A 25658-nucleotide genomic window follows, 5' to 3' on the forward strand; every position below is an offset into this window, starting at 1 on the left:
TGTGAATAATGCTTTCAGAACCCAACTTCCAACAAAACTCGTCATAACAGGAACTAGATTCGTTCATTAATATAATCCTTTCTCAAACCTAGATTACTTCAAAATTTGCTCTACCAAAATAACTTCTAAACTATAGTCTTTGTTGTAATGTTGCAAATGCTGCACCTATTTTGTGCACTGTAAGCTTTCATAAACAGCAGTGAAATAGGGACTGATTTTTTGCTTTGTTGGAATTATTTGAATGATACCCGTAAGCCAGGAAATGCTGTCAAGAAAACTGCTGCTTCAGGTATGGGTTCAGTTTATCATCTCAATTAAAAGATAAAATCTCGGCACATAAAACCCAGAAGCCAGAATGCAATAATGAGACACATTATGTAAAATGCCCTGAAGATAATAATCAATGCAAAATTAACTTTTGAACTGCAGGACATCCTGTTAATTTGACACCCATCAGTGAACTTGCCAAGATTCCCCAGCACTTACACTGGGCAACGTGTTAATGGATCCGGTGAGAGTTCAGACCACAAATAGGTTCCACCAGGCCATTTACATCAAATGGAGATTTTACGGATGCAAGGATCAGAATAAGTTATACAAGTTTCCAACGATATCCACTTGCTTCAAGTGCATCTAACAGGATTAAGAAATCACAAGGTGGATGGACCCGATATGAAACAGTGATCACAGGGATTACACTTGACGCCCATAACTGGCCAGTTATGCACTCCAAGGGAAATCATCCCTGGGAGTGCAGCTTCTCAATGGGACTGCCAAATCACACAATCTATCCATACTGCAATTATTTTAATCAAAGTCTGAAGATGCAAAATGCTACAGAGATATTATACGCATGAAAATGTAACACGACTGTGGCCGATAAGAGGATGCATAACAAGGAGATTGAACATAAAACAGTACAGCACAGGAACAGGCCCTTTGGCCCACAATGTCTGTGCCGAACATGATGCCGACTAACTCATATCTGCTGCACATAATCCATATCCCTCCATTCCTTGAATATCCACGTGCCTATCTAAAAGCCTCTTAAATACCACTGTCATATCTGCCCACATCACCACCCTTGGCAGTGTCTTCCAGGCACTCACCACCCTCCGTGTAAAAAAACTTGCCATACATATCTCCTTTAAACTTTGCTTTTCTCACCTTGAGGCAATGTCCTCTAATGTTTGATATTTCCATTCTGGAAAAAATGTTCCACCCGTGTCAGTCTGTCTACCCTATCAATGCCTCTCACAATTTTACATAATTCTTCCCTCAATCTCTGCCGTTACAGAGGGAAAAAGTATATCCAACCTCTCCTTGTAGCTATACTCTCTAATCCAGGCATCGTTAAGGTAAATCTCTTCTGCACGCTTTGCAAAGCCTCCACATTCTCCCTGTTTTGGGTGACGAACAATACTCCAAATGTGGCCTAATCACGTTTAGTTTTAGTTTAGTTTATTATTGTCACATGTACTGAGGCACAGTGAAAAGCTTTATTTTGCGTGCTATCTAGTCAGAGAAAAGACAAATGAATATAATCAAGCTGTGTGGAGAATGTTTTCTGGGAAAGCACATAAGCAGGCTATGAGCTTCTTCATCCAAACTTACCTTATACTGTAACCCCAAATATGTTAATCAAATCTTCAAACAAGAATAAAAATGACAATGGTCCCATATACTTGAAGTACCAGCAAACCAAACACTGAGCTTAGTTAAATGATAGCAGGTGTGAAAATATTGTGCTGGATTTTGTTTGTTACTCTAAAGCACTGACTGTTAGCCTGCTCTGCAAGTGCAAATTAAAATGAGTGGAATGTGCTTCTGACAAAAGCAGACCGTTAATAAAACAATTTCATAATACCTCGGAGGTCCCTGTTGAAATCATGTAATCTTCGTATTTCCCCTTCCAGTTTATTCCTCATGGCTTTATCCAGAGTTTCTCGTTTGGTGCTGGACTTCACCAAATTCTCATGGGCTTCTGAGATCCGCTGAATTTCCATTTCAAACTGCAAAAGGACATGAAATAGTGCATTGTAACACACACATGATCTCCATTTAGTTTCATTTCTTAACGGCTATTGAAAGGGGAAAGCACATGATTTGCTTTCAAGACTAACATGACATGTGATTTTGTTAATATTAATAGATATCAAAACAAATTTCTTGAAGCTCATACAGACATATCTATTATGTTTAGAAGTAGTTGCTATTGGCATAAAGTGGACCAAAAGGGCGTGTGTTTTCAATGGCAGGTAATGAATGAAAGGCCTCACATTCCTGTACTCACATGTTACTCAACGGAAAGTTTCAATTGAACAGCTTCCTCCAGATGCCCAATTATAAAAGCAGTTATTTAAAATCTTTTAACTGTATTGCTTGAGAGATAGTCAAGAATGCACAGTGCAACAACAGTGTTGAACAACACAAGTTGTGGCTGTAGGCAGGATACCAATGTCAGCCCATTGACCAAAAGAGAACCTGAACTATTTTCCAACATTATTGTGTTTCAAAAATAATCCCTCTGAAGATCATAAGTAATTCCACAAAAAAAACCATTAAGAATGCATACGCTAATTCACCACCACAATTGGACGAGAAATCTACACATTTTGACAGAATATTAACAATGGAATCCTACAAATGTTGGCTGTTTTAACAAAATATGCTCCACTTTTATATTTGATAGACATGGAAACAGCAGCATGGAACAAGTATGGAACAAGTTAGCTGGTAAACTTTTGTTTATAAAATTAGGGGTAACTAAATACTGCATCAAAATTAATATGTTGTGGAATGAGGAAGCACAGACGTTGGACATTGTGGACAATCAATTTGGATTGGGTGATTGGCATTAATATTGAACTGCACAACAGGGACAAAAACAATTCCATTATTTATCTCCAATATTTATTTCATTCCCTTGCCTCTGATCTTGTACACATTCTTGACCTCACCGTTCTGCACAAATAGACTTTGAGAAAGGCGATGGCCTAGTCTGGATCTCGTTACCATGGATAGTGTCTCACCTGATGCCAGTGCACATCAGAAAATTACCAATAGAACTCTGCAATTCTCCAGTAATTTTGGTGGCATTCAATGTATTTTACCATTGGTGCAAGTATGAAAGTTTCTGGCTTTTGACTACCATTTTGAATGATAAGATAAAAGAGTATATGATACGATAGGATATAACTATATTTATCCCAGGAGGGAAATTAATCTGGCAACAGTCATAAAGACAAAATACATGAAACATGAAATTAAAGTGATGAGTGGAAAGGATTGGGGATGTGCAAAGGTTGGGATGGGGGGGGGGGGGGGGGGGGGGGGGGGGTGGGGGAGTGTGGGGGGGGAGTCAGTATACCCCGCGACAGAAGGGGGGAGGAGTTGTACAGTTTGATAGCTACAGGGAAGAAGGATTGCCTGTGGCGTTCTGTCCTGCATCTTGGTGGAACCAGTCTGTTACTGAAGGTGCTCCTCAGGTCACCAAATAGGAGCAGCAGCAGCAAGCTGTCCAACTATTCAAGCTTGCTCCATTCATCATGGTTTGGGGCCACTTTTCCACATTATCCCCATATCCCATATTTCCCTTAATATTCATAAATCTAATCATCACCATTTTGGACGAATACAATCCCCAAGCCTCCACAGCCTTTAAGCCTAGAGAATTCAAAGATCCACCAGCCTCTTGAGTGAAAAAACTGCCCACCACTTTTTTGGGAATTTTGAAAGGTTCAATGAGACCTCACTTTCACACACTATGCAGAAGATGGGCCTAATCCACTCAATCCCTCTTCGTACAGCAAACCTGCCATCCCTGAAAGCAGTCCAGTGAATCTGTGCTGCTATGGCAAGTGCATCCTTTCGTGGGTAAGTGGATCAGTATATAATACTCTAGATGCGTTCCAGCAGTGTGGGAGGAAACTGGAGCACCCGGAGAATTAGCGCAAGACTTTCAGATTCCACATTCAAACCCCCTCATAATAAAGACCAACATATCATTTACCTTAATGTAACAGAAATGAACTGCAGATGCTGGTTTATACCAATGATGGACACAAAATGTTGGAGTATCTCTGCGGGTCAGATAGCATCTCAATTGAAAATGGAAAGGTGATGTTTCGGGGCGATTATTGGGAGGAGGAACCAGAAGCAAGAAAAGACCAGGACAACTCAGGGATGACAACAGATGAAATCAGGCAGAGTGGTTCCGATAGGCCAATTGTTAGCTAGGGATGGTGTGATGCCAAGAGGGATACAGTGTTGCAAACCACAGAACGAAATATCCAACTTCTAATGTCATTTGCCTTTCTAAATCGTTGGTTGCGCCAGCATTTTGGCTTTCAGCAACTTGATTAAAAAGAATACCTTGGCCCCTTTAAACTTCAATTTTATCCCACATTTAACAAACACTTTTCCACAAATTCTTGCCTACTCACTCAGCTTATTGATATTCCCTAGAGCATCTTGATATTCTCCTCAAAGCTCAGACTCCAACCAGTTTTGTACCAACAGCAAACATGGAATTATGACATTTGGTCCCCTCAGCCAAGATGTATAAAACACGAATAGTTGGGCACCAAAGCACCAATCCCTGCGACAAACACTCATCACAAACGGCCAACATGAGAAGGATCCATTTATTCCCAATTTGTTTTCTGTCTGTCACAGTGCCCTCCATAATGTTTGGGACAAAGACCCGTCATTTATTTATTTGCCTCTGTTATCTACAATTTGAGATTTGTAATAGAAAAAAAATCACATGTGGTTAAAGTGCACTTTGCCAGATTTTAATAAAGGCAATTTTTATACATTTTGGTTTCACCATGTAGAAATTACAGCTGTGTTTATACACAGTCCCCCCATGTCAGGGCACCGTAATGTTTGGGACACATGGCTTCACAGGTGTTTGTAATTGCTCAGGTGTGTTTAAATGCCTCCTTAATGCAGGTATAAGAGAGCTCTGGCACCTAGTCTTTCCTCCAGTCTTTCCATCACCTTTGGAAACTTTTATTGCTGTTTATCAACAAGGACCAATGAAAGTCAAAGAAGCCATTATGAGAAAGTCAAAGAAGCCATTATGAGACAGAGAAACAAGAATAAGACTGTGAGAGACATCAGGCAAACCTTAGGCTTACCAAAATCAACTGATTGGAACATCATTAAGAAGAAAGAGAGCACTGGTGAGCTTACTAATCGCAAAGGGACTGGCAAGGAAGACCTCCACAGCTGATGACAGAAGAATTCTCTCTATAATAAAGAAAAATCCCCAAACACCTGTCCAACAGATCAGAAACACTCTTCAGGAGTGGATTTGTCAATGACCACTGTCCGCAGAAGACTTCATGAACAGAAATACAGAGGCTACACTGCAAGATGCAAACCACTGGTTAGCCGCAAAAATAGGATGGCCAGGTTACAATTTGCCAAGAAGTATTTAAAAGAGCAACAGTTCTGGAAAAAGGTCTTGTGGACAGATGAGACGTAGATTAACATATCAGAGTGATGGCAACAGCAAAGTATGGAGGAACTGTACAAGATCCAAAGCATACCACCTCATCTGTGAAACACGGTAGTGGGGGTGTTAAGGGCCTGTCCCACTTGGCGATTTTTTCAGCGACTGCCGGCATCATTGAATGATGTGTCAGGTCACCGAAAAATTTGCAGCGTGATGACGTATGATGCGCGGTGTTTTTTTCAAGTGTCGCAACATTTTTTATGTCGCCGCTGGATTTTGAAATGTTCAAATCTTTTGGCTACACTGATATAACGCCTTTATGGCCTGAGCATGTACGGCTGCTGATGGTACAGACTCACTTATCTTCATTGATGGTACAACCGCTGATGGTAGTAGCATAATGAATTCTGAAGTGTACAGACACATCCAATCTGCTCGTTTAAACAAATGCCTCAAAACTCATTGGCCAGCGGTTCATTCTACAGCAAGACAATGATCCCAAACATACTGCTAAAGCAACAAAGGAGTTTTTCAAAGCAAAAAAAATGGTCAATTCTTGAGTGGCCAAGTCAATCATTCGATCTGAACCCAATTGAGCATGCCTTTTATATGCTGCAGAGAAAACTGAAGGGGACTAGCCCCCAAAACAAGCATAAGCTAAAGATGGCTGCAATACAGGCCTGGCAGAGCATCACCAGAGAAGACACCCAGCACCTGGTGATGACCATGAATCGCAGACATCAAGCAATCATTGCATGCAAAGGATATGCAACTAAGTACTAAATATGACGTCTTTCATTTACATGACATTGTTGTGTCCCAAACATGGTGCCCTGAAATGGGGGGGGGGGCTTTGTATAAACACTGCTGTAATTTCTACATGGTGAAACCAAAATGTTTAAAAATGGCCTTTATTAAAATCTGACAATGTGCACTTTAACCACATGTGATTTTTTCTATTACAAAACTCAAATTGTGGAGAGGCAAATAAATAAATGATGGGTCTTTGTCCCAAACATTATGGAGGGCACTGTGGCTATTCTAAATTCCTATTATTACATTAACCACAGTTCCGCATGCTCTAATACTGTTCACCAACCCTTCTGCTTCTCTTTTACCTTTTTCATTAATCACATCATCAAAAATCTTCAGCAGATTATTCAGACGTGATTTTGGTTTAATAATCTTCTCCATTTTTTCAGTCTTAAGGTGTATTAATTACTATATCCTTCATTACAGATTCCAGTGATTTCCCTAATCATGACATTAGTTTAACAGATGGTAGACAAAAATGCTGGAGAAACTCAGCGGGTGAGGCAGCATCTGTGGAGCGAAGGAAATAGTCAACGTTTCAGGTCGAAACCCTTCTTCAGACTGATGTGAGGGTTTCGACCCGAAATGTTGCATATTTCCTTCGCTCCATTGATGCTGCCTCACCCGCTGAGTTTCTCCAGCATTTTTGTCTACCTTTGATTTTCCAGCATCTGCAGTTCCTTCTTAAACATTAGTTTAACAGATTACTGCTTTACTATTTTCTCTCTGCTTTTCTTAAATGGCCGGGGCATTGCTATCCTCCAATGTGCAGGGACAACTCCAGAACCCGTGGAATTTTGGAAGATGAAAACCACCATCTCCAGGGTCATCACAAACACAAAGATGACAAAGAGATAATGAGTGCCAAATAGAGACAGAAATGAAATGACGGCGAAACAAATTTAAAAAGCAAAATAACGTAGCACAACGAACACAATGGACAAAATGTCATCAGCTGTACACAAAGTCATAGACAATAACAAAGAATGAGTAGGCTGGAAGCAATCGTTGAACTTGTTCAAGTGTTCAAGTGAGTTTATTGTCATGTGTCCCTGTATAGGACAATGAAATTCTTGCTTTGCTTAAGCACACAGAAAATAGTAGGCATTTACTACAAAACAGATAAATGTGTCCATATACCATGATATAAATATATACACACATGAATAAATAAACTGGTAGTGCAAATAACAGAAAGTGGTTGCTAATAATCAGAGTTTTGTCCGAGCCAGGTTTAATAGCCTGACGGCTGAGGGGAAGTAGCTATTCCTGAACCTGGTTGTTGCAGTCTTCAGGCTCCTGTACCTTCTACCTGAAGGTAGCAGGGAGATGAGTGTGTGGCCAGGATGGTGAGGGTCCTTGATGATGCTGCCAGCCTTTTTGAGGCAGCGACTGCGATAAATCCCCTCGATGGAAGGAAGGTCAGAGCCGATGATGGACTGGGCAGTGTTTACGACTTTTTGTAGTCTTTTCCTCTCCAGGGCGCTCAAATTTCCGAACCAAGCCACGATGCAACCGGTCAGCATGCTCTCGACTGTGCACCTGTAGAAGTTAGAGAGAGTCTTCCTGGACAATCCGACTCTCCGTAATCTTCTCAGGAAGTAGAGGCGCTGATGAGCTTTTTTGATAATTGCGTTAGTGTTCTCGGACCAGGAAAGATCTTCAGAGATGTGCACCCCCAGGAATTTGAAGTTCTTGACCCTTTCAACCATCGACCCGTTGATATAAATGGGGCTGTGGGTCCCCCTCCTACTCCTTCCAAAGTCCACAATCAGTTCCTTGGTTTTGCTGGTGTTGAGGGCCAGGTTATTGCGCTGGCACCATATGGACAGTTGCTCGATCTCTCTTCTGTACTCTGACTCATCCCCATCAGTGATACGCCCCACAATAGTGGTGTCGTCAGCGAACTTGATGATGGAGTTCGCACTGTGGTTCGCTACGCAGTCATGGGTATAGAGTGAGTACAGCAGGGGGCTGAGCACGCAGCCTTGAGGTGCTCCCGTGCTGATTGTTATTGAGGCTGACACATTTCCACCAATACGAACAGACTGTGGTCTGTGGACGAGGAAGTCGAGGATCCAGTTGCAGAGGGATGCGCAGAGACCCAGTTCTGCGAGTTTGGTAACCAGTTTGGAGGGGATGATTGTGTTAAATGCCGAGCTGTAATCAATGAATAACAGCCTGACATATGAGTTTTTGTTGTCCAAGTGGTCCAGTGCGGAGTGGAGGGCCAGCGAGATCGCATCCACCGTTGATCTGTTGTGGCGGTATGCGAACTGCAGTGGGTCCAGGTTTTTGTCGATGTAGGAGTTGATTTGCTCCATGATCAACCTCTCAAAGCACTTCATCACCACCGGCGTTAGTGCTACTGGTCGATAGTCATTGAGGCACGTCACCTTACTCTTCTTGGGCACCGGTATAATTGATGCCCTTTTAAAGCAGGTGGGGACCTCAGACCTCAGAAGTGAGAGGTTGAAAATGTCCGTAAAAACTCCCGCCAGACCCTAAAGTTGCAGTATTTTGAACTACATGTTGTTGAAAGATCAAGTTGATAACTTTAAGGTATCAGAAATTGAAGTGAATAAGGCAATGTACAAATCTTTAACAAATCACAGTGAAGGATTGGGAAATTAAAAATGCAAGCACTGAATGGGAAGTATGAATTAGTAAATATTAAATTAGACGTCAAACCATGCCAAAAAAAAAACCCCGATTTGATCGAGGATCAAAAGAAAATAAGTTTGGGACTCCAAAATGTTTAACTATTTAAACAAAGGAACGAGGTTGCCGACTTATAATAGTTAACTTCCATTGCCTCGTGGTTAAAAAGTAATAATCAACATTTATTACGCTGGCAATATTGTATTTTGAATGAAATTAACAACATAAGTTTGTGACATTTAGTTCACATTAACTTTACAATGTGCAATGCATTTCAATGGCGAGATATAGTAGATAGTAGCAAGCAAAGTTCTTGATGAGAGCGTATTGTTCCAGTTTTATTTGTATTATCAGTTAGATCTTCCCAACCCTATAGTTGTAGCATGGTTATTAATTACATAATCATTCATCAAGTTGTATGCCCGTCTGTTTATGCCATTTGTCAGTACCTAGAGTTTTGGAAAATTCAGTTATTTTCTTCACTTTTCTCATTTCCAAACTATGTTTGAACCAACATGGCACCACTAATTTGAATGTTTGTAGGAATCTGCAAATACCCCTTTCAGTTGCTTGTTAGGAACACACTAGATAGAAACAATGTTTCTGGAACATTCACAAATATGAGGAGCAGCACCTCAAATGCTGGATGAGTAAATCAGCATGCAGTAACGCCTTGGGAGTAAAGTGGAAGAGCTGAAACAGGTGTTTGACATACCTGGCGAGAGCTGCCATCATTTATAAAATATTTTCTTGGGTATGGATGGGAACAATATCCAGAGCATCAGAGCAAATGAATATATAGAATAGAATTTAGAATAGAATTTATTTGCCACACAACCAGGGTCGGTGGAATTTGGGTTGTCAGCAGCGGTACAATGATAAAGAACACACAACCACAATAAAAATGTAACACAAACATCCACCACAGCATTCATCACTGTGGTGGAAGGCACAACATTTGGCCAGTCCTCCTCCATTTCCCCCCCGTGGACAGGACCAAAGTCCAGAGTCAGTCCAGGATCGGCTCTTCCTCACCGGAGACCGCGGCTTTAAGTTGGTGTAGGCCGCAGGCCAGCGGTCGAGATTTAAAGTCTCCGCCGCAGCCAGAAGCACCGTAGACTGCAGGGCCGGCGGTCGAAGCTCCCCTCCAGGGGTGATGTTAAGTCCATGCCGGCCCCGCGGTAGAAGTTGGCCGCGGGCCGGCAGTGGTGGCTTCTTCTTCCCCCCCCCGGGTCCCCCACGAGGGATCCCGGGCTGTAGACGCCGCACCAGCTGGAACTCTGCAGACCGCGGCTTCAGGCTGTCGGCTGCCGCGGGCTCGCGAAACGGAGCGCTCCCCTCCGGCGAGCCCCAGCGAGGGCTCACCCGCTCCACGCCGAGAGTCCACGCTGCGCCCGCCGCTGAAGTCCCGGGCGCGTCTCCGTGGAAAGGCCGCGCCGATCCTTGATGTTAAGCCACGGGGGAGGCGACCTGGAAAAAGTCACCTCTCCGAGGAGGCGACCGAAGCGGTTTCCCCCTTACCCCCCCCCGACCCCACCCCCCACACAAAACACACCGAGGAACATCAAAAACATACTTTAAAACATACTAAAAAAAATTAAAAAGTTGAAAAAAAACTAACGCGCTGCTGACATGGCTGCTGCCAGAGCAGCGCCCCCTCCGAAGATTATCCGAAGACTAAACATTAGTCTCTCATGAACGTACATCATTGAACACAATGTTAAAGATCAAACAGATTGTATTAGTCCCAACCATCAGCTAAATATGGTGCACTTGTGCTTCTCAGAGCTTGACCATTATTTCATTTTTTTTAAGTTACTCGAGTATTGGGAGTTAGCATTCAATTTTACTTCTTGCATGCAGCAAAGCTGTATGTTTAAGGTCGAGTCAGTTGGTAAATAAGAGGTGAAGAGTAGATGAGTGGCAGAATTGAGGTGTCAATCAGATCAGTCATTAAATAGTAAATCAGGGTAGTTAGTAAATTAGAGCCCCACCTCTTCCTCTTACTTCATATATGTCTACGACCTGCTTACTATTATTATTATTGTTGCACTATTATTGTTTGTTTGTTTTTTATGTGTTTTTTAAGATCAGACTGATTATATAATAATATCTGTATTCATGTGTATATATGCATACACTGAACTTTTTTTTCTCATTTATTATATTGTTTACAGAGTACTATGTTTACATATTCTGTCGTGCTGCTGCAAGTAAGAATTTCATTGTTCTATCTGGGAATGACAATAAAACACTCTCGAAATGAAGATCTCACTGGCTCTACCTAGCCTTATTGTCATATGATAGAAATATAAAACTATACCAACCTGAGAAACAAAGATCCCTCACCCAAGCATCATGTATAAACAATATTGGTGGGCCGCACTACCACTATAGCAATGCTACATTTCGCTGATTAAATCAGAAGGTTTAATAACATTTTTTTTTAAAACCTCAGCACGCTGATGCCAACTATCGCTGCAGTTTTCTGCCAAGGACAAGAGAAATCAACAGATATTCAAACTTTGAATCATTTTAAGACAGTATTTTGCACTAAATCAAAGACATACTTTGCTACTTGCTTCAGTGCATCTATTTAACAAAACCTCTGTCATGCAACTTGAATTTGATTTGTCCATGCATTTGCCAATTTACTCATTAGATTCAGAAATAGAAAGAGCACTTCATTAAAATCTTTGCTCTTAGTCCAGGCTTTTAAAATGACTTGGAGAAATTCCGATGATCTAAGTAATCTAAAATAAACACAACATTTTATTTGGACTGGAATCTTAAAATGGCAGGCAATCATTTGCATCAAACAACTTCTGCCAGACAGACAAGATCTCTGGACAAAAACAAAAGGTCCAACAGATTTGTAATTAATTTGGTTTTGTTTGGGCCTTGACTGAAATTACTTCTAGTTCGGTTTGACCTGTAATGCTATCTGCTGAAACATGTTGTACTCTAGTAAATATGGGCATAATGCATGAAACAAAAGAAGCTCATTCAATGCTGGGCACATTCCTTCCACAGAGTAAAGTGTTGTAATCTAAGGTCAGATGGAAGCCATTTTATCCATTATGCCTGTGCTTGTACAAATGCCACATTGGATCTAACCACCACAAATCAATATATATCAGCCAAAGACAGTCTGACTTTGATCGTTAAACCTTATAGGAAATTAGTCACTCTAAATAGCATCATAGATGGAAATAAGTAAACACCCAGCCATCTATAGTTAATTCTTCCCTGTGTCCATTAATTTTTCCTATTCTTTTCATTAAGCAAAAATGAAACTTGGATAAAGTATCTGTTGGTCCGATTACTAATAAGGTGCCACACAGTGAGTAGAACACGACACTCTCTGGCCATGGTTGCTGATCCTGATGTTAAAGTGTGTTTATGTCATTGTGTTTACTGAAACCAGTGAAGAGGGCACACGTTTCGTTTAGTTTAGAGGTACAACGTGGAAGCAAGCCCTTTAGCCCACCAAGCATGCCGACCAGCGATCACCCATACACTAGTTCTGTCCTACACACTAGGGACAAATTACAGTGGCCAATTAACCTACAAATCTGCACGCGTTTAGAATGTGGGAGGAAACTGGAGCACTCGGAGAAAACCCACGCGGTCACAGGGAAAATGTACAAACTCCATGTAGTAGTCAGGATGGAACGCAGATCTCCGACCCAACTTTACCTGTGTCCGGCCTGGTTGGAGACGCCTGTTCTAGCTTCTCTGAAGAATTTGTAGCATTGCCAAGTAAATTGCCTGCACAGTATCACAGGTGCTGTAAACATTTTATCCAATCACAGAAGGTATCCAATGGTGCCCAATTCAGTGCCATCATGCACAGGTATTTTTCTACTAAAGAGATAGTTGATAGACACAGTAAATCATAACCGGCTCATCATTCACCACTCTTGGGCCCAGATAAACCAAAAATATTCTCAGTGAATATGAACAAATGAGGGAAAGAATACAAATATAATCTACAAAGTGGAGATAAACTCATCCTAAAGTAATTTCCCAGCAGATGAGAAATTCAACCCCAACTTCCAAAGTAAATTGCTTTAGGCAATTTTGCAGCTTAACAGACAGGAGCCATTAGCATACTCTTTGGCTCGATGGCGATAAAAATCCGGAGAAATACTACGCTGTTTTCTGCCCAATTTACAACATTATTTGTGTAACTAATTATTAACAGTAAGAGTATGCTAACTGCTCCTGTCTCTGTTAAACAGCAAAAATGGCATTGGTCATTAACTAGTGGTTCCTTAAATGTTTTACCCTAACCCACATTCAAAGCCATCATGTATCCCATTAACTTTAATGGGAAATAAAAATGTTGTTTTGATCACTTGCAGCAGATTGCTGTCTGATAACACCCATGCACTGTTTAGCAGGGCTGAAATATGATCTCATAATAAACAATTTTGATATATGCATTTTGGACTGAGCGCAGTTCATGAATACATTATTTTAAAAAGGACTCAATTCCTTCTGAAACATGAACATATCCTGGGGCGCCGCGCGCAACCGCGCGTCACTGCCTACGTCACCACACATCATGCGTGCGTAATGCGCACCATGCACGCATCACGTGCACGTCACGACGCGCGCGTCGTGCCTCGTGACGTGTACATGATGTCACGTAAATGATGTCGTGTAATGATGCCCAAGTGGGACAAGGCCTTAATTTTACTTCGGAGTCACGTGAGTGACTACGTGAAGAACCCGCTCAGTGCGCAGGCGCGGCATTACGCCAGCAGTGCAACAGCGGCTGCCACGGGAGTTAGGCTGTCCCGTTACAGATGAACCGTACCGTCAGGTGAGTACCCTGAGGTCGGGTTTTCTTTTACAGGTGAGCCTTTTTCTGCTTGTGTTTTTTACAGGCAGAGAAAAAGGCTCTGGAACAAAACTGTCCCCCGTTTTCCCGTTGGGGAGGGGAAGGGGGGCAGCAACAGGCGGTAGGAGCGTTACCCGGTGTTCCGTAATTCCCCGACACCGTGCCGAGGCCAGCCCGCTAGTACCTGAAGCAGCGGGCTGGACGCATAGCCACTCGAGAGGCATCCGGCAGGTGTTCCCGATGTCGGACGGGACGTCTCTCCACCCGCACGGGGGGAGAGAGAGCCGCCTGAGCCGCTGGAGCAGCTCACGGAGCAGGTGCCTGCGAGACGCGCTGCTTGAGGGGCGCTCTCACTACTACAAGGCACAAAAGCTCCAGAAGAACCTGTCCCCCGCTCGACTCCAGCGGAGGAGCGTTCCATTGCAGGGGGGGCAGCAACAGGCGGTAGGAACAATTACCGGTCGCTCCGCTATCCCCATCACCGCGCCGAGCCCAGTCCCGCTAGTGCCTGAACTGCGGGCTGGATGTCTAGCCATCCGAACAGGCATCCGGCCGGTGGCGTCCGATTCGTCGGACGGGGACATGTCTCCACCTAAATGGAGGAGAGACAGCCGCCTGAGCTGCATCCAACAGCAATTGGAGCAGCTCCAGTGAGATGCGCAGAAAGAGCGCTCTCGCGGAGGGAGGTCAGGCACCCCCTCCACAGTGCTTCATGCACTGCCCTCTGCTCCCTCATTACTGGAGGCTAGCATTGGTGACCAGGGCTGGGCTGGTCTGGAACAGGGGCAGGCGGACGAATTCGGGAGTATGCCAGGGGTGCAGGAACATGAAGAGCTGTTGGGTGTGATGGACCGCTTGTAGCAACCCCACGGGCTGGAGCACCGCTGGAACCAAGAATGGCGGCCAGCATCAACCATTACTGGAAAAGGTGCTCGCTGAGGTGCTGAAACAACACAGCACCAGAAAACGGTGAGGCCCTCAAAGTAAAAAGTGTCAACAGCCAAATCTGGGGGCATGTGGGTCACACATCCAGACCCAAGAACTCAAGCTACAGCGGATCCTAAGGCTCCTGACGTCAGCCATCACAGCCTTTGCTCGTTCCGTGGAGACCACAGAGATGGATACCTGCCAGCAGGATGTGCTGGCATTAATGTGTACCACACAATTTGAGATCAACAATCTCCGGAGGGAAACATAAGACCTGCCCTCAATCCCAAATTTGCTGGCTTGTGTAAAGCCCCAGCTGCGGAGACGGACGCGCTGCTATTTGGGAAAGATTTCAATAAAAAACTGAAGGAGATGCAGGAAGCACCAAAAACCTTCGGCCTAATGAGGGCAGGCCCCGGGACGAGCAAACTAAGACCTCCGATACCCAAGCGGCAGCACCCCACGGCATCCACCAGTCGACGTCCGCAATATGGGACTGGTGAACGCTTGGGGTCCGCACATTATCCCCAAAGATCTTTCAGATCAGGGACCGCAGCGGACCCTCTGGAAAATGCGCCTCCCCCCAACATCGCCAGCACGTCAGAACAAAATCTTCAGGAAAATGAAGAAACAGAATCGCCAATAACCATGGAGGTAGGTGGGTCTGGTCCCTACCAGCATATAGAGAATAAGGGTGCTTTATTAACAGGGGGGAGATTACACTTGTTTAAAGAAGCATGGGGTATGGTCACGAGTGACAAGTATATACTCAACAACATTACAGGATATAAAATACAATTCATGTCAGAAAAAACGCCGCCAGTTCAACAATGGCCCCAAAGGGTATTTCTCCCTCCGTCAAAAAGAAACGTGAGGGACAAGCTGAACTGGTGAGACTTATCACAAAGGGGGTCATCGAAAAGACCAAACATGAACCTTTGGAATTTGTATCGAATATATTCACTAAAACCAAAAAAGATGGTGTCTGTCGCATCATCATTGACTTAACATCACTAAACAAATTTGTTAAGTATATACATTTCAAAATGGAGACATATGTTACTGCCAAACAACTGAATTCCAAAGGACACTTCATGGCAAGCATTTATCTTAAAGATGCTTACTATCTAGTACCCATATACAAGGATCATCGCAGATACCTAAAATTTATCTGGATGGTACAAAGCATTGCCCTATGGGCGAACTTCAGCCCAAGATTATTCACCAAAATATTGAACCCAGCCATAGCAATACTAAGAAAACAAAAACATATTGTCATGGCATATCTGGAGGATATTCTCATAGTAGGGAAAACGATGGAATTGGCTGTGGCAGCAGTATCAGCTACAAAACAGCTCCTCGAAACTCTGGGGTTCGTCCTACATCCAGATAAATCTAAGTTGAAGCCATCCACTATCATGGACTACCTGGGCTTCACAATTAACTCAGTCCATATGACTGTTACCTTGCCAAAGGCAAAAATGGTTGAATTAGCACAATCATGCAACAAATTAATGGTCAACGAGCGACCAACTATTCGACAAGTAGCAAGAGTAATTGGGGAAATGGTAGCAGCATTTCCGGCTACACAATTCGGACCTTTGCACTATCAAAAAATTTACAGAGAGCAAAGGTACGGGCAATAAAACGACATACAGGTCACTATGATCGTGTCATGAACTTACCCACTGAAGCAATATCAGAGCTACAGTGGTGGGCAGAAAACGTTTGGCATAGTTTCAGCCCTATCTTTATCACTAACCCTACTTTAGTTATTCAAACAGATGCCAGTGCTCAAGGCTGGGGAGCGACTAACTCCATATCCAGCACAAGTGGTAGATGGACTAAACTAGAGTCATCATTACTACTTACACTGGGCATTAACTATCTAGAGATGTTGGGCGCCTTTTATGGTTTAAAAGCATATTTATCTAATATGCAGCACTTGCATTTTCAGTTACAAATTGATAAATACTACGGTGATGGCTTATATTAACCATATGGGTGGCATAAAATCATTATCATACGACAAATTGGTCAACATGATTTGGCAATGGTATGTCGAAAGACATATTTGGCTATCAGCTACTTACCTACCAGGTAAGCTAAACACCCATGCCATGAGAAAATTAAACACCTGGGTTGCAAGTTTGAACAGACCTTACCTGGAACTGGGATTGTCCAAACAAACCATCACCACCATGTCGGCATCCCTTCGAACATCCACCAAGAGGCAGTACTTAACCAGCATCAAAAAAGGGAGAAGTACTGCCAGGAAACATGGACAACATACGCAACAGCTACAGCCACCAACATACTGGAGTTCCTGGCCATCTACACCACGATGTAGGGATCAGCTACAGTGCCATCAACACAGCGCAGAGTGCTCTTTCTGCTTATCTCAAACCAGCGGCAGGACAACAGGCGATGGGATCCCATCCACTGGTGGTAAAACTGATGAAGGGCATTTACAATATCAAGCCCTAAGCCCAGGTATACCCATATTTGGGATATCAGTGTGGTCCTGACATATCTCAGGGAATGGCCACCAGCCAGATCCCCCTGCCTCGAGCAAGCTACACTAAAGACGCTCATGTTGATGGCATTTGTTTCCGCTTAGAGGGTCCAGTCACTACACCTATTGCGACTGGACAACATGATCACAGCTCCAGACCAGATCTGTCGTTATCCAGCGACTGGTCAAACAGAGCAGACCAGGAACACCTAACCCAGTCGTGGCTTACCCACCAGAACCACGGTTATGTGCCATGACCTACCTACTATCCTATATAGACACAACCAGAATATTCGAGGGAGATGAAAAGCCTTGTGGGTCAGTCACAAAAACCTTATGGTGGGGTACGAGCCAAACCATTGCGAGATGGCTCAAGCAGGTGCTAGAAACTGCTGGGATAAACACTAACATGTACAAATTTTATTCCACCAGGGCAGCATCCATGTCGACGGCTAAAGAATGGACATGCCTATAGACCACATCCTGGCTACAGCAGGATGGTGGGAAGGGAAAAGACCGTTCAGAAATGTTATAATAAGCCGTTGGCAAAACCTGGTTTATTTGCAGTAAAGATTTACGAACTGCAAATATTTAATTTAAGCCCAGGGGAGCAACTTAATTCTTTGTTGTTATTGTTTAAAAAATACCATTGTGTTTTTCTACAAATAGACTCATTGGTTCATTACGATAACACTTCCTCCCTCAAGAACTTCGGCAGTGAGTGAAATGAAACTGTTACACGGTTTGAAATCACAGAGCTTTGAAATCTTCACGTAGTCACTCACGTGACTCCGAAGTAAAATAGTAAGATTAAACGAGAACTTACCAGTTTGAAGTTTGATCTGTATTTTATGAGGAGTTACGATGAGGGATTACGTGCCCTCCGCTCCCACCCTCATTATATGGATCAAACTAATAAATTGATGTCTCCTTATCTTTACTATGTTTACTTCAAAATAACTGTGTCTATCTGTGATTCCACACCGCTGCTTGGAAGTATGCCGCGCCTGCGCACTGAGCGGGTTCTTCACGTAATCCCTCATCGTAACTCCTCATAAAATACAGATCAAACTTCAAACTGGTAAGCTCTCGTTTAATCTTACTATTAATCAAAAGTGCTAAATTGCAGCATTAATACCATACACCCAATAGTTAAGGTACTTCACAGTTTAGGAGGGCAATAGGGAATGGGCAGAGGGACAAAGAGGAAAATTAGATACTAGACAGAAATTTAAGAGTTAGAAGTTTCTAAAAGAAAAAAATAATATTTAAACGAAAATAAAATTTAAAGCAGGTTTTGAAAAATGGGAAAATTGTTATTGGTTTACGTTGATGGAATAGACAGAGCAGAAAAAGGTTTTGCAAACATTGCCGCTGACAGATTAAAAAGTAAGTTTAGATTTAAAATTAGTAGCTTTCCCTATTTGGTGAGACAGAGTCATAGAGTGATACAGTGTGGAAACAGGCCCTTTGGCCCAACTTGCCCGCACCGGCCAACCTGTCCCGGCTACACTAGTCCCACCTGCCTGCGTTTGGCCCATATCCCTCCAAACCTGTCCTATCCATGTACCTGGCTAACTGTTTCTTAAACATTGGGATAGTTCCAGCCTCAACTACCTCCTCTGGCAGCTTGTTCCATACACCCACCACCCTTTGTGTGAAAAAGTTACCCCTCCGATTCCTATTGAATCTTTTCCCCTTCATCTTGAACCTATGTTCTCTGGAAAGGTAGCTAGCATATATTCAAAACTGACAATTACGAATTACCTTGTGTAATGGGTTTCGTGAAATGTTCTTGGAACTGACATTCTATTTATTAGTACTATATTAAACAGATGTAGGCAGAATTCAAAATATGCAGGAGGAATGATCATACCCGTTTATTCTTCAAAATGAAAAATACCAGATCAAAATATTTATGTACTACTTACAAATGTTTCATCCCACTCTGCTGATGATAATTCAAATATACACCCCCTTTTTTTTTCTGATTCACGATGATGGATGTTTCCAATCAAAAACATTTGTCTTTAGAAAAAAATCTTTGTCAAATCAATCAGACTCATAGAACACAAAAAAGACCTCTTCACCCCACCATGTCCATGCTGACCATTTTGCCCATCTACTCACATCCCACTTGTCTGTGTTAGGACCATATCCTTCTATATCTTGCCTCTGTAAATGCCTGTTCGAATGTTTCTTAAACTGTTATTGTATCTATCTCCACCACTTCTTCTGGCAGCATGTTCCAGATATCAACCACTCAGAGTAAACAAACATACCACTTAGTTCTCCTTTAAATCTCCTACGTCTCACACTAAAGCCAAGGGCAGCAGGCACAATGGGGACAATATCTGCTATAAGTGTTGAACCATTTAAACTTGGAAATATGTTCCTCCAGGGTGCTGTGTCAAAATTGTGGAGCTCCTGCACTAACACTCAAGGGTATCTTGACTTCTCAGACATTAATGGTTTAAGAAGTCAATTTACCACTATGTTATAGTTGACGATTGGGTGGTGAGATCTGACCTTTGTGGAATACCCACATCATGAATAAATCGTGGAGAAAAAAAACAGTAGCTATCTAAATTTTAGGATTTTCATGAATATCTCTTCTAGACAAAATGAGCTTCATATTTAATTTTTTTTGCCCTTATAGCAAGTTGATGCCGGAGCATGACAAATCTTTGCAAGGTCATCCCACAAGAGGACGTACCATCGTTCCACTCTTTGAAGTTACTTTTGTATGGCTTGATTGATGTCCAGTCTGATTTGACTAGATAGTCCACAAAATAAAGCTTCTCACTTTATCTAGATACACGCAACAATAATATACCAAAACCAATTTAAAGCTGCACTTTCCTGTTTTTGATACTTCTAACATGAGAACAGGGCGGCACGGTAGAGTTTCTGCCTTACAGCGCCAGAGACCCAGGTTTTATCCTAACCACGGATGCTTGTCTGAACAGAGTTTGTATGTTCTCTCCGTGACCTCCGTGGGTTTTCCCTGGGACCTCCGGTTTCCTTCCACACTCCAAAGACGTACAGGTTTGTAGGTTAATTGCCTTGGTAAATTTGTAAATGGCCCCTAGTGCGTGTAGGATAGTGTTAATGTGCGGGGATCGCTGGTCGGTGCAGACTCAGTGCTCTGTATTTGCTCATAGCAACACTCCAACACATTGCATGTGTCCAACAACACCACAGTGATGAAAATGGTAGAAAAAATGTGTTGTGCAGGAGTGCTGGTTCTTACCACTAATCTTTATCAGTTCAGGCATTCTATCAATAACAACAAACTTAACATAGCCCAAGATGCAAGGCATGCTTTGTCAAATCACGTTTTATTTTAAAACATGATGCCATTGTAATGTATGTCTTTTTCTCGAGATGTGCAAATTGTAAGCTTGGAGGTAACTCATTCCACCTAATGCAGTATTTCAATTGGACTCAGACTGCAAAACAGAAGCTTCAAGTTAGGTGCTCAACATGTGAGGAGGAGCAAGTGCAGATGGGAACATGATGGCATGAAGCAAATAAATAAAAGCCCTGGCTTAAGATCAGCTCAGAAACATTGGATATCATCCAGGTCAATTCATGGATCCATTTGAGAGGTGTGATGGTAAATTTGGAGGACTTTACAAGTAATAAGAACGCAGTACATTTTGAATACTTAAAAAGATCGACAATCTACCTTTCAAAGGTGAATAACAAGCAAATCACTCTGCAGAGTCATACTACATGGAAACAGCCCAACCTGCACACAACGATCAACAGGTCCCATCTACACTCATCCCACCTGCCTGCGTTTGGCCCATATCCCTCTAAACCTATCCTAGGCAAGTACTTGTTCAAATGTTTCTTATGGGCCTGTCCCACTGTACGAGCTAATTCAAGAGCTCTCCCGAGTTTAAATAAAAATCAAACTTGTGGTAAGCACGTAGAATGTAGGTAGCGGGTACGTCGGAGCTCGGGACGTCTCTTAGCGGCTCGTAACGCTAACGGCAGGTACTCGGGAAACGCGGTAAGCTCGTGAAGACTCGTGAAGATTTTTCAACATGTTGAAAAATGTCCACGAGAGCCCCGAGTACCTACGAGCGGCTATTACCGTAATTCTCTGAGTTCGAATCAGGGGAAACTCGGGAGAACTCTTGAATTACCTCGTACAGTGGGACAGCCCCTTAAAACGTTGAGATAGTACCTGCTAAACGTTGCAATAGTGCCTGCACATCCCAGTTCAGCTGGAGGTCCATGTCAGAACCTTTTTTATTTATGCTATTTAGCCCCTATGCTTAATAACAGCATGTATGTATTTATCATAGTGGTGAAATGGACTGGATATGCTGAGGAAGTGCCTACCAGCCCTGAAGTAACACTGGATTGAATAGTGGAATAGAATCAACAACTGTGACTGAAAGCTTGAGTACAATCCGACAAGGTTCTGTTACACTTGGCTATGATCATTCTTGTTGAGTAGGATTCAACATCAGGGTCATGTTCATAATATTCTGAAATGATTTTATTTATTCTTGCAATAAAAAGTTAAGAAAAAACATTTGCTAAAATCGTAATGTCTTTAAGTTTTAGTTTTCTCGTTACACAGCTTTCATTTATATTGGCTATATTTTCTGTTCCTTCAGTCTAATTAACGACGGCAGTAATGGTGCTGTTAGAAAATTGGTTATATAACAGAGTAAGTCATATGGCTAGCAACTACTGCAAATACCTTAACAATGAACTACCTTCGGAACTTGGCTTGCCTTCAATCTGAAAGAACAAAAGAATCGCAGTACCTTTTGTAGCTTTACAGTCTTGTCACAGAAACCATCCAGTTCTTGGCACAGGGCACGGTTTTTTTTCCGATAACATCTCCACCATCTGCTGTGCACGTGCCACAATTGAAACCGCATCAACTGAAAGTTGCTGGTTTGACACAGATGCTGGCTGGGGCTGGGGAGACGCAGGCGGTATTATTGCCAGTTGCAACTGATTCCTTTCCAAGGTGCTCTGGGAAGACATGGAACTGTGGTGCTGCAATGGTTGTGGTTGACAAAACACCTGGCATTGCCTGGAAAAACAAAGCAACCACATTGACAATGATATCGTTTATGCGTATAAAGCAGAGCAGGTTTTATGCATCTTGCTGCAACATCTGGATGGCTATGAATACATAGCTAAGAACTAATCTCTTGTATTTCCTTCTTGAATCGTTCCACCATTCTTCACTTACAATGCTTCAAATCTCCTCCTTTGCCCTCGCTTTGGTTCACCAGACCCAATATATCCTGGTGACCTGGTATCATACAAATATAGAAGATAGGAGGAGAAGGCCATTCAGCCCTTTGAGCCAGCACCGCCATTCAATATGATTTCATGGCTGATCATCCAAAATCAGTACCCCGTTTCTGCTTTCTCCCCATATCCCTTGATTCCGTTAGCCCCAAGGGCTAAATCTAACTCTCTATTGAAAACGTCCAGTGAATCGGCCTCCACTGCTTTCTGTGGCAGAGAATTCCACAGATTCACAATTCTCTGGGTGAAAAGGTTTTTCCTCATCTCAGTCCTAAATGGCCTACCCCTTATTCTCAAACTGTGACCCCTGGTTCTGGACTCCCCCAACATGGGGATCATTTTTCTAGTCTGTCCAATCCCTTAAGAATTTTATATGTTTCTATAAGATCCTCTCTCATCCTTCTAAACTCCAGCGAATACAAGCCCAGTCGACCCATTCTTTCATCATATGTCAGTCCCGCCATACCAGGAATTAACCTGGTGAACCTACGCTGCACTCCCTCTATAGCAAGAATGCCCTTCCTCAAATTAGGAGACTAAAACTGCACACAATACTTCAGGTGTGGTCTCACCAGGGCCCCTTACAACTGCAGTAGGATCTCTTGCTCCTAAACTCAAATCCTCTCACAATGGAGGCCAACATGCCATTAGCTTTCTTTACTGCCTGCTGTACCCATATGCTTACTTTCAGTGACTATAAGCACACCCAAGCCTCGTTGCACCTCCACTTTTCCTAATCTGACACCATTCAGATAATAATCTGCCTTCCTTTTCTTGCCAATAAGTGGATAACCTCACATTTATCCACATTATACTGCATCTGCCATGCATCTGCCCACTCACCCAACCTATCCAAGTTATCTTGCAGCCTCATAGCATCCTCTTCGCAGCTCACACTGCCACCCAGCTTTGTGTCATCCACAAACTTGGAGATGTTACATTTAATTCCCTCGTCTAAATCATTAATATGTATTGTAAATAACTGAGGTTCCAGCACTGAGCCTTGCGGCACCCCACAAGTCAATGCCTGTCATTCTGAAAAGGACCTGTTAATTCCTACTCTTTGCTTCTTGTCTGCCAACCAGTTCTCTATCCATGTCAATACCCTAGCCCCAAAACCATGTGCTCTAATTTTGCTATTCTCTTGTGTGGGACCTTATCAAAGGTGTTTTGAAAGTCCAGATACACCACATCCACTGGCTCTCCCTTATCCATTCTACTTGTTACACCCTCAAAATATTCCTGAAGATTAGACAAACATGATTTCCCCTTCATAAATCCATGCTGACTTTGCCCTATCCTGTCACTGCTTACCAAAAGCGCTGCTATAACATTTTCAATAATCGACTCAAGCATCTTCCCCACTACCGATGTAAGGCTAACTGGTCATTAATTCCCCGTTTTCTCTCTCCCTCCTTTCTTAAAAAGTGGAGTTACATTGGCTATCCTCCAGTCCACAGGAACTGATCCAGAGTCGAGAGAAGATTGGAAAATGATCACCAATGCATCCACGATCTCTAGGGCCACCTCCTTGAGTACTCTGGGATGTAGACCATCAGGCCCTGGGGATTTATCTGCCTTCAGTTTACCGTACACCATTTTCTGACTAATGTGGATCCCCTTCAGTTCCTCCCTCCCACTAGATTCCCGGTCCACTAGTATTTCTGGGAGATTGGATAAGTCTCCACTAAGAAAGATACAAAGTACTTGTTTAACTGGTCTGCCATTTCTTTGATTTCCATTATAAATGCATCTGTTTCTGACTGTAAGGGACCCACATTTGTCTTCACCAATCATTTCCTCTTCACATATCTAAAGAAGCTTTTACAGTCAGTTTTTATATTCCCCGCTAGCTTTCTTTCATGCTCTATTTTCCCCTCTTAATTAACCCCTTTGTCCTCCTCTGATGAATTCTAAATTTCTCCAACTGCTCCAGTTTGCTGCTTCCTTTGGCCAATTTATATGCCTCTCCCTTGCATTTTAAACTATCCTTAATTTCCCTTGTTAGCCACGGTTGAGCCACCTTCCCCATTTTATTTTTTCGCCAGACAGGGATGAACAATTTTTGTCGCTCATCCACGCGATCCTTAAATCTTTGCTATTGCATCTCCACCGTCAAACCTTTATGTACCATTTGCCCGTCTATCCTAGCCAATTCCCGTCTCATATCAAATTTTAAGTTATGTATGATTGAGTTCATTTGGCAAATATCCTTAACGTAATTGTCAAGACTTAAATTATACTTGGGTTAGTTACAATGACTGCAAAATCCAGAGTCCACAGCAGAACATTGTATTTACTATATTCTGAGCGAGTACCTAGGTCAGCATGGTGGCGCAGCGGTAACGTTGCTGCCTTACAGCGCCAGAGTCCCGAGTTTGATCCTGACTATGGGTGCCATCTGTACAAAGTTTTGCACGTGCTTCCTGTGACTACATGTGTTTTCTCTGGATGCTCTGGTTTCCTCCCACATGCAAAAGACGTGCAGGCTCGTAGGTTAATTTGCATCTGTCTGGTGTGTCATTTGTAAATACGACTACTAAATTAAACTTTTGAAATATCAGGTCTGCCAGCACTTCAATTGGAACTTACAGCTATTTTTAATAAATGATGAATCAATATTTCATGTGTCTTCTGGAACTTTATTCCATAGATCAATATACTCCCCATTCAGTTCATTTCTCAATCTGTATTTTTCACTGGTTTAGGCTTTAATTCCACCCCCCACCCCTTACTAATATCTTGCAACATAGAAAATGGAGGAAAAAAAAGAATGTTTCAATACAGATGATTACTTAAATAGGTTCTTTGTGTATTTTTTAAAAATTTAGTTAATATAATTTTCATGCAATCCAACCATCTGCTCCCTGTAAGCTAAAGAATTCTTGTGGTTAATGACCAATTAACATCGAATTCACCTCTTCCTTTCCTTTTCCACATTTCCTTTGTTTTTCAATGTACATTGCTCTTTCTTAAATCTATTTAGGCAACTTATTTAAAATTCAGACGTAATCCAAATCTCCTGAGAGGCTTTTAAAAAAAGTCACCAGAAAGCCAAAATAATTCAGTGCAATCTTTTTTTCTCCATTTCTTGAGGGAGTTATCTAGAACATTGATTAGACTTTGCTGTAGAACTAGTG

General features: G+C 42.5%; 1 protein-coding gene across 1 annotated transcript in view; it reads right to left on the reverse strand.

Moving 5' to 3' along the window:
• The window catches only part of amotl1 (angiomotin like 1), a 112359-nt gene that overhangs the window by 37464 nt on the left and 49237 nt on the right, over nucleotides 1-25658 (reverse strand). The window contains 3 exon segments of the mRNA XM_033022402.1: nucleotides 1868-2012; nucleotides 22020-22082; nucleotides 22084-22294. Of these exon segments, the coding sequence (XP_032878293.1) occupies nucleotides 1868-2012; nucleotides 22020-22082; nucleotides 22084-22294 (419 nt within the window).

Source organism: Amblyraja radiata, chromosome 6, assembly GCF_010909765.2.
Source record: "Amblyraja radiata isolate CabotCenter1 chromosome 6, sAmbRad1.1.pri, whole genome shotgun sequence".
NCBI classification, from domain to species: domain Eukaryota; kingdom Metazoa; phylum Chordata; class Chondrichthyes; order Rajiformes; family Rajidae; genus Amblyraja; species Amblyraja radiata.